We start from the raw sequence: 12,660 nt of genomic DNA, 5'->3' as shown, positions 1-12,660 counted from the left end.
ATATGACTAAGCAACACTTTGGTTTCACTTTCATAAAAATTAGTTAATGAATTAATCTCTTAGACCAAATGGTTGGGTCGTGGCTACAAACCGCACATAAATGCTGTCTATAGCAGGAAGGAGGAGAGGGGCAGTAAGCTCCCCAGGGAGGGCAGGCTGTACCCTGTAGTTCAGCGCCAGGCAGAGTCTGACCCCCTCAGCGCAGGGACCGTACACAGCCTTCCACCCACAGGTGATGGCCAGGAGTCCTTGCGCACTGTAGTGTGTGCACACAACCAGGTGCACCGCCGCCCAGCCCAAGATGCGCACTGAGGCTTTGCCACTGAAAGCTTCCCAAGTGGTGAAGTAGGGCTGCAGGGGTCTTCCCTCCCCCCATCTCCACCTCTCTTTTAATTTCTTTGTCTGTATCCAAAAGATAAAAATATGTACATATATATTTTATTTATTTATTCCCTTTTGTTGCCCTTGTCTTATTGTTGTAGTTATTATTGTTGTTGTTGTGGGACAGGACAGAGAGAAATGGAGAGAGGAGGGGAAGACAGAGAGGAGGAGAGAAAGATAGACACCTACAGACCTGCTTCACCGCTTGCTAAGTGACCCTCCTGCAGGTGGGCAGCCAGGGGCCTGAACCGAGATCCTTACGCAGGTCCTTGTGCTTTGTGCCACCTGCGCTTAACCTGCTGCTCTACCGCCTCACTCCCATATGTATGTATTTTTCTTTGTTAGGACAGAGAGAAATTGAGGAGGGAAAAGGAGAAAGGGAGACAGAGAAAGAGAGACATTTGCAGACCTATTTCACAGCTCATGAAACATCCCCACTGCAGGTGGGGAGCAGGGGTTTGAACCTGGGTTCTTGCTTGTGATAACCATATATATATATACTCAACCGGGTGTGCCACTGCCTGGCTCCCAGTTTTTGTATGGATATGGATATGGATATGGATATGGATATGGATATGGATATGGATATGGATATGGATATGGATATGGATATGGATATGGATATGGATATGGATATGGATATATATAACAAAATCATTTGACTCTGTTTTCTTTTCTGGTCGCAAAGCCAGTGTGAGGTGCTGACTGCCCTGCAGACTCTCAGGAGGGCCCTGAGGCGCCCCCACTCAGCCAGGGGGCGTGCACATACCGCGCAGGCAGGAAGCAGGAGAGCCTTAGGTTCTTCTGTCCGTCCTTGCTGTTTGCTGCGCGGCAGGGCAGACTGAGGCCGATGTGGTAATGGACCTGGATGAGCAGCGCCAGCAGCAGCTGCGGGTAGATGCGCCTCACGCGGCCCATGCAGCTTTTGATGGACAGGAGCTCGCACAGGCCGCTGGCCGCCTGCGGACACAGGGGAGACAGATGGATGTCCTGGCAGTCGCTCCCGTGCCCTTGTGGCAGGGGCCCCAGACTGTTGGTCTAGAAAGTGGGAAATAAGAGCCAGGCGGTAGAGCAGCGGGTTAAGCGCATGTGGCGCAAAGCACAAGGACCCGCTTAAGGATACTGGTTCCAGCCCCGGCTCTCCACCTGAAGGGGAGTCACTTCACAAGCGGTGAAGCAGGTCTGCAGGTGTCTGTCTTTCTCTCCCCCTGTCTTCCCCTCCTCTCTTCATTTCTCTCTGTCCTAACAACGACATCAATAACAACAATAATAACTACAACAACAATGAAAAACAACAAGGGCAACAAAAGGGAAAATAAATAAATATTAAAAAATGATAAAAAAAAGAAAAAGAAAGTGAGAAGTGGGTCTTAGCTTTGCTCTGGCCTGGCTCAGGAAACTCCTGTGTTTTTTTTTTTAATATTTATTTATTTGTTCCCTTTTGTTGCCCTTGTTTTTTTTTATTGTTGTAGTTATTATTGTTGTTATCACTGATATTGTCATTGTTGGATAGGACAGAGAGAAATGGACAGAGGAGGGGAAGGCAGAGAGGGGGGAGAGAAAGACAGACACCTGCAGACCTGCTGCGCCGCCTGTGACGCGACCCCCCTGCAGGTGGGGAGCCGGGACTCCTGGTTTCTTCCCTCCCCTCCACCCTGCTCCTGGGTGAGCTCTGTCCCCTTCCTCTGTGACAGAGCAGGGGACATTCTCCACCTGTAGGGAGGAAGAGAGGCTCGACCCTATCCAGGTACAGATGAGAACACACAGAGGGGTGAAAGGACATGCCCAAGAGGGCTGGGGGGGAGCAGGCAGTGATGCACCTGGTTGACAGCATGCATGCCACAATGTGCAAAGACCTGGGTTCAAGCCCCTGGTTCTCACCTGTAGGGGAAAAGCTTCAGAAATAGTGAAGCAGAGCTGCAGGTGTCTCTCCTCTTTGTCCCTCACCACCTCCCCTTTCCCTCTCAGGTTCTCTATCTCTATCAAATAAGTAGGTAAATAAATAAATAAATAAATAAATAAATAAATATAAAAGAAAGAACATGTGCAAGGAAGCAGCCAGGCAGTGGTGCACCTGGTTAAGCACACATGCTACCATGCACAAGGATCCAGGTTCAAGCCCTTGGTCTCCACTTGTGAGAGGGTGAGTGGGAAGCTTTGTACAATGACTCACAAACAAGAGCCCAGAAAAGACTGGCCTAAGATCACCCGGCTAGGTCCTGGCAGGGGCTGGAAGTGATGGTGGTGGTGGTGGTGGGGGTGAAGCAGGATGTGCTGAGCTCAGCTGGAGGGGAGAAGGGGAGGGTACAGTGGCTCACTGCCAGGGGCACGATGGAGGCCCGGCCCTTCTTGGTGATGGGTTTCTCCTTCAGGCTAGTGAGCAACAGGTCCAGAAGGTCTCGGACGTCACAGCTGGGCTTGCGCAGAAGTAGCTGTCTCCACATCTCTGCCCCGTTGCTGGAAGAAGGTTGGGGTAAAGAGGATCCATGAGGTGGCCCCTGCCAAGCCAGCAGAATTTGGAGGAAGAATAGAAAGTGCTGCTGCTGCTCCACCATTCGTGAAGCTTCCCCCCCCTGCCAGGTGGGGACTGAAGGGTTGAACCTGAGTCTTTGCATATGGTAATGTGAGCACTCTACTGGGTGAGCCACCACCTAGCTCCTGCCTCTCTCTATCTGAAACAGTCAGCCTGCAGCAATGAAGCTCCAGCTGGGATTTTTTTTTTAATGTGTTTTATTCAGTAAAACTTTCAATAAATACAAAAATTTGGAAGTCACCCAGTTCCCAGAAGTGCCTCCTGGGCTTGAAACATGAACATCTGCCTGTCCCTGACACCCAGCTCAGCCAGTCAGCAGGAAATACAGAGATACAGCTAGGACTCTTTGGTCACAAGCCAACAAGGTGATGCCGCTAGTTTACGCAAACATAAAATAAAATAAATCACAGGAACTGATTCAGCAGCTAAAAAAAAAAAAAAAAAGAAAGTGCTGCTGGGGGAGTCGGGCGGTAGCGCAGCAGGTTAAGCGCATGTGACGCAAAGCGCAAGGACCAGCATAAGGATCCCGGTTCAAGCCCCTGGTTCCCCACCTGCAGGGGAGTCATTTCACAAGCGGTGAAGCAGGTCTGCAGGTGTCTGTCTTTCTCTCCCCCTCTCTGTCTTCCCCTCCTCTCTCCATTTCTCTCTGTCCTATCCAACAACGACTACAACAATAAAATAATAAGGGCAACAAAAGGAAATAAATAAATATAAAAATAGATATTAAAAAAAGGAAAAGAAAGTGCTGCTGTGAAATGGCGCTGGGGACAAGGAAGGGGGAGGAGGACATGCCAGAGAGGAGTGACCCTGGAAACACTGCAGGAAGCATGGTAGGGGGTGGGGTGAGTAACAGACTGAAGCTCCGTTTTCAGGCATTACAGCAGTTGCTTTATAGACAAGGCCTGACTCCATCACACACTAAGCCTCTGTAGCATGCCAGACACGAGGCGGAGTTCTGAGAGCACCAAGTATGGACAAGCTACTCAGAATCATCCAGGGTGGAGCTGGGCTGGGGTGCACCTGGCTGAACATGTGTTACCATGGGCAAGGACCTGGGTTCAAGCCCCCCAGCCCCCACCTGCAGGGGGAAAGTTTCTCAAGAGGTGAAGCCGTGCTGTAGGTGTCTCTCTCTTTCCCCCTCTCTATCTCCCTATCCCCTCTCAATTTCTCTCTGTTCAATCCAGTCAAACAAATACATACAGAATATTATCCAAAATAAAACCATTAAAGTGATAGCAATTATGGGTGTTGGGTTCTCACAGTGTCCCCTCAGGTGAGTCACTAGTCCCACATTGCAGGTGGGGAGTCAAGGCACAGGTGAAAGCACAATGCAAGACCATACAGCTTATCAGCTGTGGCCTAGGGGTCAGGTCTTACATCTCCAAAGCCTATGCCTGTCCCTCTCTACCAAGGAGCCCTGTGGGGCCTGGGTCTCGCGTGTGTCACAGAATCTGCAGAGACACCAGTTCCTGCCCCCAGGAAACAGCTGTGCAGGCCTGCGCCAGCCCGTGGGCACACCCACAACAGGGAACCATAAGTACCCACAGACCAGGGCTGGAAAGGGTTAACAAAACCCCCCTTTCCTCTTCTTCAGGAGTGTTTGAACCTTCTATTAACTTTCCAGCTCTGTTCCCCTGGCAACCTGATAAAGATAGCATGTCAACTGTGTTGCCAGGCAACATTGCTTATGGTAAAAGTGACCCAATCGGTAAATTGAATCTGGGCTGGGAGAAGTATAAATTAGCTCTAAGAAGGGGGGAGGGTGTGGTGGCAGAGGGACACACTGCTGCGATGAGTCGGAGGAGGCTGTGGTGACTCTTGAGACTCAGCTTGTGCAGGGGCCCTGGGAAGCAAACCCAGCAGACGCCTCGTGAAAGAGCCTCATTGCCGAGACCTGCACCCACCCTGTGGGTGTCATTCCCTCACACCCGTGCTCTCAGTTGGGAGGCCCAAGAGACTGACCCTTGGCCCAGGTCTTGGGAAGGGAAGGGAAGGGAGGTGAGGTACCCAGGGCACAAGCCTTATAGAGACCTTGACTTGCAGGATCACACAGGGGCAGGTGTGGCTATCCAAGACCACACAGCAGCTGGAGACACTGTCACTCCAGCCTCCTTCTGAGCTCACGCATGGAGGGGGTCAGGTGGTCTGAGTTCAGGTCTTGGGGGTTGCTCTCCCTGTGCCTCAGTCTCTCCACTTGTAAAGTGGGCTTGTTAGTGCTCAGTTCTAACACCTTGCAGAGCTCAGGAAATGTAGACCAGTGGGATCGGGGCCCCTCCTTGTCTTCCTCCTGTCCCTGAAAAGTGACTGCCAGGGAAGGCAAGGGGCTTCTCCGGGGAGATAGGGAGTCCCATCCCAGCATGGGGGCTGCTGCACCCCTCTGAGGTACAGTGGTCAAATCACACCCTCCCCCCACCACACCTTGGTACCTGTCCAGCGGGAGCGGGCACATGAGCAGCGCCACCACCACCTCTGTCATGAAGGAGCTGGCCAGGAGGGAGACAGGCAGCAGGGCCACCTCTCGGGCCCGGGGCTCCTGGATGTGACTCAGCTGCAGGTAGATGCCCTGCATGATTTCTGGGATCTGGGCACAGGGGGAAAGCCATGATCAGGCAGTGCCAAGGGGGAGCAGGGAGAAACCAAGGGAGGAGCAGAGAGGTAGGAGAGGAGGGTGATGGGGAAAAGAGAACATGAGGGGAGCAAAAAAGTATGCAAGTAAGAAAGGGGGAGAGAGACCCAGGCCCACTCCTATACCCCCCCCAGATGGTCAGATTCTCTCAGATGAGAGTTTTTTCTCCCCTAGCATATTGGGATCCTCTAAGGGGCCTTACCACCTCCAGCACCCTGTGGCGGTACCACTCCAGCACGGAGCTGAGCGTCACCTCTGAGGCCAGCTGCATCATCTCCCCTGAGTCCTTCCCCCGAGGAGTCTCTGAGACACCTTTCAGCCCTTCCAGGGCTGCAAGCAGCAGGTCTTTTACCTGCTGGGGTCCCAGGAAGTCACCAAATTCCTGAAAGTGAGGCACAGAGACACTGACACACGGGCAGACCCAAAAGAAGAATCGGACACAGATCCACAGACCCCACAGGACACATGCAGGGCCTGGCAGGGCAGGCACGCTTGGTTCTCAGAGCACCCAAGCCCTCTGAGGAGGAGCAGCAGAAGAGGGGGCCACCTGGCCCCGGATCCCAGACCTGGGTGACATACCTCTAGGAGAAAGATTATCACCAGCCTGCACTCTGTAGCACAGACCAGAGGGCAGGGGTACTGGGTACCCCCCCACACACACCCTATTTTTCATGAGGAGGATTTGAGCTAGGGTGACATGACACTGCCCCCACCCACTTCCCCACAGGAGGGCCCAGGGCTGGTGGATAACAGGCATCACCGCGATCACTCGGAGAATGTTCTGGCAGGGGCTGACAGGGTTGTAAGGCCCCAGGAAACGCTTGTTGCTCTCATACAGCTCCTTCTTGTTGGTTTCTTCCTTATCTCCGGCTCCTGCAAGAAAAGAACCTTCCCTCTGAGGTTCAATGGTCCTATTTTTAAATATTTATTTATTTAATGACAGAAAGAGTGGGAGAGAGAGCTAGAGAGGGAGAGGGAGAGAAACTGCTTTGACATACGAGGTGCCAGGAATAGAACCTGGAACCTCACACTTGCAAGTCCCATGCTCTACCCACTGAGCTAATTCCCAATCGTATTCACTTTGCTGGGACCTTTTATATAATGAGATTTCACACTGCTCTCGGGTTGACTTTTTCATTCATTTTTTTTTTCCCCCTCAGACAGAAAGATGGAGGGATGCCACCGCACTAGAGCTCCCCCTGGTGTCATCACACTCCTGTGTGGTGCTGGTGCGTGACAAGGCCTGCCCCAGTTCCTGAAGTATGCAGCCCTGAGCTGGGCTCTTTGTACCTAAGGTGTCGAGAAGTCTGTGAGTTGTGTCCTCTTATACCCTCAATGAGGAAATCTGAGGCCACACAGCTGGGAAGGATCAGAGCCAGCTCCCTCTGCCTCCAGGGCCAGAGAAACTTAAACAACATGCAGAAGTTCCTTGGTTTGGACAGAGTTAGGACTATGGAGAAAGCCAGGAGGAGCCAAGGAGGTGGCATGGGGGATAAGGCACTGGACTCTCAAGCATGAAGTCCCTAGTTTGATCCTGGCACCACATGTGCCAGAGTGATGCTCTCATATTCTCTCTCTCTCTCTCTCTCTCTCTCTGCCACCAGGGTTTTTGCTGGGCTTGAAATCTACCACTCCAGTGACCACTTTTTCTTTTCTTTTCTTTCTTTCTTTTTTTTTTTTTGATAGGGCAGAGAAAAGCTAAGAGAGGAGGGGAGATAGAGAATAGGAGAGAAAGACACCTGCAGAACTGCATCATGACCCATGAAGTGTTCCCCCTGTAGGTAAGGAGCAGGGGCTCAAATCTGAGTCCTTGAGCACAGTGATACGTGTGCTTAACCAGGTGCACCCCTGCCCAGCCACCCATTCTTCATCTCTCTTTCCCTCGTAAACAAATAATGAGAGAGAGAGGAAGTAATAGCTGATAGCATGTACCTCTGACTACCTGAGACTCTATCTGGAATGTTCTCCTACACACAGATTCCAGCAGTCAGTCAGTCAGTCAGTCAGTCAGTCCTTCAACTGCCATTTTTTGAGCTCCTACGATATGCCAGGCCTAGGTCTAAGCTTTGGGAATATACTGGTGAACAAAACACAGCCTTCACCTGCTCTCATGTGGGGCTCTAAGTCTAGTGGGGAAGACAGATCAGAAAACAAGACACTTGGGCTGTCACGTCCAGGGATTGTGAACATGAGAATCACAGGTTGAACTTGGAAGGATAAGAAAAGGCTTATACAGAATTGTTCAAATCTAAACAGACTTGTGTGTGGCCTTTTCCCCCTAATTCTGTGGGGGTGATGACTTCTACCAAGCCCATCAGACCTGCTGCTGGTCTCCTGCATCTGCCTCCCTCCCTCTTGACCAGGTTCCAGGCAAGCCCCATGTTGAAACCTGCTCAGCAGCCAGACTTCAGAGATACTCCAAAAGGCTTACTTTTCTGGAGCTCCAGGATGGTATAGAGGATGATGATGCCATCCAGAGCTTCCCGGCCAATCTCTTCATCAGGATCCCCGATGCGAAGGATGAGCCTCCCCAGTAGAAGCCCCAGAGCCGGGAACCCCGAGGACATCTGTTTGTGTTGTAGTCTTAGGGACTGAATCTTGTAAGTGCGGTAGTACTATCTAGTAAATGGTGAGCAGAGCTGGGTGGTCTGGCCCTGACAGCAGAACATGCTAAGAATGGCAAAGGCCCACCTGGCACCCTCTGGACAGGTACACAATCTCCCTCAGGGCTGGGATGATTGTCCCCAGGTATGTCTACCTTTCCTTCCCAAGGACCACTCACAAAGAGAGGCAGAGTCAGAAGCGTGTGGTTCAACACAGAGACATTGCTGTTCACAGCCCGTCTTCGCTCATGGACCTTCCCAGAGTTCATCCAGGGCCCCAGGGGCTGTAAGGACAAGAGAGAGACTCAGCTGCAGATGAGAAAACAGCCCCCGAGTTACCAACCAACTGGAAGCTTTCAAGGAGGGTACAAAGGCGAGTCATCAGAGTCCTTTTCTTCCTGGAGCACGGAGACACATGGGATCCAGAAACTGAGACTGGAACTGAAAGACCAGAGAGAGGATAAAGGCCACCGAAAAGAGGTGGACAGTCAGGGAGACAGAGGAAGACATTGAAGTAATAATGGAGGCAGAGGTGGGGAGATAGCATAATTTCTATGCAGAAAGACTTCCATGCCTGAGGCTTTAAAGTCCCAGGTTCAGTTGCCCTCATCACCATAAGCCAGAGCTCAGAAGTGCTCTGGTCTTTCTCTCTCTCTTCATTTATCTCATTAAAATAAATAAAAAAAAAAAAGGGAGTCGGGCGGTAGTGCAGCGGGTTAAGCTCACTTAGCGCAAGGACCAGCATAAGGATCCCGGTTCGAGCCCCAGGCTCCCTACCAGCAGGGGAATCTCTTCACAGGTGGTGAAGCAGGTCTGCAGGTGTCTATTTTTCTCTCCCCCTCTCTCCATTTCTCCCTGTCCTACCCAACAATAATGACATCAATAACAATAACATTAAAACAAGGACAATAAAAGGGAATAAATAAATAAATAGATATCGAAATGTTTTTAAAAAACACATTTAAAATAAGAGAATGGATGGAGCAAGGATTCAGGGATGGATGAAAACAGGAGTATGGGAGGAGGGAGGGTAGAAGGATCAGAACTTGGGGCAGGGTCTGTAAGAGGGACAAGAAGGCAAAACTTGGGCATAAGACGATAGCCAGAAGTCAAACCCTGGTTCCTCCTGGAACCAAGTCCCTTCCCTATGCTGAGCCAACTCTCTCCCACTCCCATCCTTCTCCCTTCTTCACCCCTGTACCTCCAATATGGTCTTCAACCCAGTAGGTGTGGGGTCTTCCGCAAAGAGGGCGTTGAGTAGTTTCTGCAGGGCATCCAGGGTCTGATGGTAAAGGGTCTGTGGACAAGAGGAGACCAAGCCACTCAGGGTTCCCTGGAGCAGACCCCGCCCCAGACAACTGGTGTGGCTCAAAGGATGAGAGGGTGTTGGGACCCAGGAAAGCTGCTTTGGGGCCCATCTCTGAGACTGCCTTGATATGTGACACATCACTCCCCCTCTATGGGTGACAGTCTCCAAAAATCAACACATTAGTACACTGCTGCCTCAAAGGAGAGAAAAGCAGAGACCCCCACCTCAAAGTCCATTTCCCATTTTACAAACAAGGAGACACTTGTCCAAGGTCAGACAACAAGGAAGATGTGAGAGGATGACTGGGAAAATGCTCCAGAATTAACTATAAAGGCAGCATACGTTTTTTTGTTTGTTTTTGTTTTTTTTATAAAGATTTTTTTCTTAACCTTTTATTTATTTATTGTTGGATAGAGACAGAGAGAAATTGAAACGTGAGGGGGAGATAAACAGGGAAAGAGACAGAGACACACCTGCAGCCCTGCTTCACCACTTGTGAAGCTTCCCCCCTACAGGTGGGGAACAGGGGCTCAAACCTTGGCCCTTGTGCACTGTAATGTGAGCACTTAACCAGGTGTGCTACTGCCTGGCCCCAGGATAAGTTTTTTTTGTTTGTTTGTGGGGAAGTGCTCTGACTCTCCTTTTTGCCTGCTCTTCCTAGACCCAAGTTGATTTTCCAAGTTGCCCCTTCCAGGAGCCGTCCCTCTCTTGCCAGACTCCTCTTCCCTCAGTTCCAGCAGCAACCTAGAATGTCTTATGAGTGTGCAGGTATCACAGAAACCCAAGGCTGACTAGTGAATTTGAGCCACGCTGCCCTGTGGCTTCTCCTTCTGCCGAGCCCTGCTGCTCTCAGCCAGCTGGTCATCCTCTAGGCTTCCTGAGTCTGCACACCACCGTTAATCACCACCAAGCAAAATCACTCCCCAAAGACCTCCTCCTCCGGCTCTTCTGCAGCCCTTCACTCTGCAGCATTGACCTCTGCTGGCTGGGTCTGGTACAACAAGAGAGCTGAGGACTGTTCTTGCCTAGTAAGGATTCTGTCTTTCCTTGGATTTTTGAATGTGTGACTTCCAGGATTCCGGGGCCCTCCGCTGGTAGTGTGGTCTAGCTACCAGGCTCTCTCACCTGGCCTCTGGCCTCTGGCCTCAGCCACACTGCCTCCTTCTAGTCCTCGAAGTCACCATGCTCCTGCTTATCTGTCCTCCCTACCCTGCGTGTTTTTTCTTCTGCCAGCTCCTTCAGCACATTGACTCACTTCATCCCCTCAACACTAGAATTCCTCTTGGTCAGAATCCCCCACTCCAGGGTCTTTATAAGCCCTAGTATTGGATTTAAGTGTTACTCTGGAAGCTCAGGAAGTAGCCCAGTGGCTAAAGCATTGGACCTAATAGTATCAAGTCCCCGAGTTTGATCCCTGCCACGGCCTGTACCAGGGTGGTACTCTGGTTCTCTTTTTCATTAATAAGTACATTTTTAAAAAAAGAGTATTGAGCCCCCACACCTATGGACATCTAATCTTTGACAAAGGGGCCCAGACTATTACATGGGGAAAGCAGAGTCTCTTCAACAAATGGTGTTGGAAACAATGGGTTGAAACATGCAGAAGAATGAAACTGAATCACTGTATTTCACCAAATACAAAAGTAAATTCCAGGTGGATCAAGGACTTGGATGTTAGACCACAAACTATCAGATACTTAGAGGAAAATATTGGCAGAACTCTTTTCAGCATAAATTTCAAAGACATCTTCAATGAAATGAATCCAATTACAAAGAAGAATAAGGCAAGTATAAACCTATGGGACTATATCAAATTAAAAAGCTTCTTCACAGCAAAATAAACCACTACCCAAACCAAGAGACCCCTCACAGAATGGGAGAAGATCTTTACATGCCATACATAAGACAAGAGTTTAATAATCAACATATATAAAGAGCTTGCCAAACTCAACAACAAGACAACAAATAACCTCATCCAAAAATGGGGGGAGGACATGGACAGAATACTCACCACAGAAGAGATCCAAAAGGCCAAGAAACACATGAAAAAATGCTCCAAGTCTCTGATTGTCAGAGAAATGCAAATAAAGACAACAGTGAGATACCACTTCACTCCTGTGAGAATGTCATACATCAGAAAAGGTAACAGCAGCAAATGCTGGAGAGGGTGTGGGGTCAAAGGAACCCTCCTGCACTGCTGGTGGGACTGCAAATTGGTCCAACCTCTGTGGAGAACAGTCTGGAGAACTCTCAGAAGGCTAAAAATGGGCCTATCCTATGACCCTGCAATTCCTCTCCTGGGGATATATCCTAAGGAACCCAACACATCCATCCAAAAAGATTTGTGTACACATATGTTCTTAGCAGCACAATTTGTAATAGCCAAAACCTGGAAGCAACCCAGGTGTCCAACAACAAATGAGTAGCTGAGCAAGTTGTGGTCTATATACACAATGGAATACTACTCAGCTATAAAAAATGGTGACTTCACTGTTTTCAGCTAATCTTGGATGGACCTTGAAAAATTCATGTTAAGTGAAATCAGTCAGAAACAGAAAGATGTTATGGGATGATCTCACTCTCAGGCAGAAGTTGAAAAACAAGATCAGAAAAAAAAAAAAAAAAACAAGTAGAACCGGAACTGGAATTGGCCTATTGCACCAAAGTAAAAGACTCTGGGGTGGGTAGGTGGGGAGAATACAGGTCCAAAAAGGATTCAGAGGACCTAGTAGGGGTTGTATTGTTATATGAGAGACTGGGGAATGTTATGCATGTACAAATTATTGTACTTACTGTTGAATGTAAAACATTAATTCCCCAATAAAAAAAATCGAAAAAAAAGAAAAATTGAGTAATGTAATAAAGACTAGATACATTCCGAAAAAAAAAAAAAAGAGTATTACTGGGAGTCGGGTGGTAGCGCAGTGGATTAAGTGCAGGTGGCAAAGTTCAAGGACCAGTGTAAAGATCCCGGTTCAAACCCCTGGCTCCTCACCTGCAGGGGAGTCGCTTCACAAATGGTGAAGCAGGTCTGCAGGTGTCTGTCTTTCTCTCCCCCTCTCTGTCTTCCCCTCCTCTCTCCATTTCCCTCTGTCCTATCCAACAACAATGACATCAATAATAATTACAACAATAAAATAACAAGGGCAACAAAAGGGAATAAATAAAATATTTTTTAAAAGAGAGTACTACTCTGGGGACAGGGGTA

The 12,660-nt window shown here is 49.5% G+C and overlaps 1 protein-coding gene across 6 annotated transcripts in view; it reads right to left on the bottom strand.

Annotated features, from left to right (window-relative positions):
* MROH7 (maestro heat like repeat family member 7) overlaps positions 1-12,660 on the bottom strand; it is a 56,154-nt gene that overhangs the window by 29,019 nt on the left and 14,475 nt on the right. For all 6 annotated transcript variants that reach the window (XM_060206260.1, XM_060206262.1, XM_060206261.1 and 3 more), the window contains 8 exons: positions 9,345-9,440; positions 8,323-8,427; positions 7,972-8,107; positions 6,301-6,413; positions 5,743-5,922; positions 5,341-5,495; positions 2,700-2,838; positions 1,151-1,341 (listed from right to left, as the gene is read on the bottom strand). In XM_060206260.1, the coding sequence (XP_060062243.1) occupies positions 1,151-1,341; positions 2,700-2,838; positions 5,341-5,495; positions 5,743-5,922; positions 6,301-6,413; positions 7,972-8,107; positions 8,323-8,427; positions 9,345-9,440 (1,115 nt within the window). The remainder of the gene's footprint in view (positions 1-1,150; positions 1,342-2,699; positions 2,839-5,340; positions 5,496-5,742; positions 5,923-6,300; positions 6,414-7,971; positions 8,108-8,322; positions 8,428-9,344; positions 9,441-12,660) is intronic.

This window comes from Erinaceus europaeus, chromosome 13 (assembly GCF_950295315.1).
Source record: "Erinaceus europaeus chromosome 13, mEriEur2.1, whole genome shotgun sequence".
NCBI lineage: Eukaryota > Metazoa > Chordata > Mammalia > Eulipotyphla > Erinaceidae > Erinaceus > Erinaceus europaeus.
This window is presented reverse-complemented; position numbering and strand designations above follow the sequence as displayed.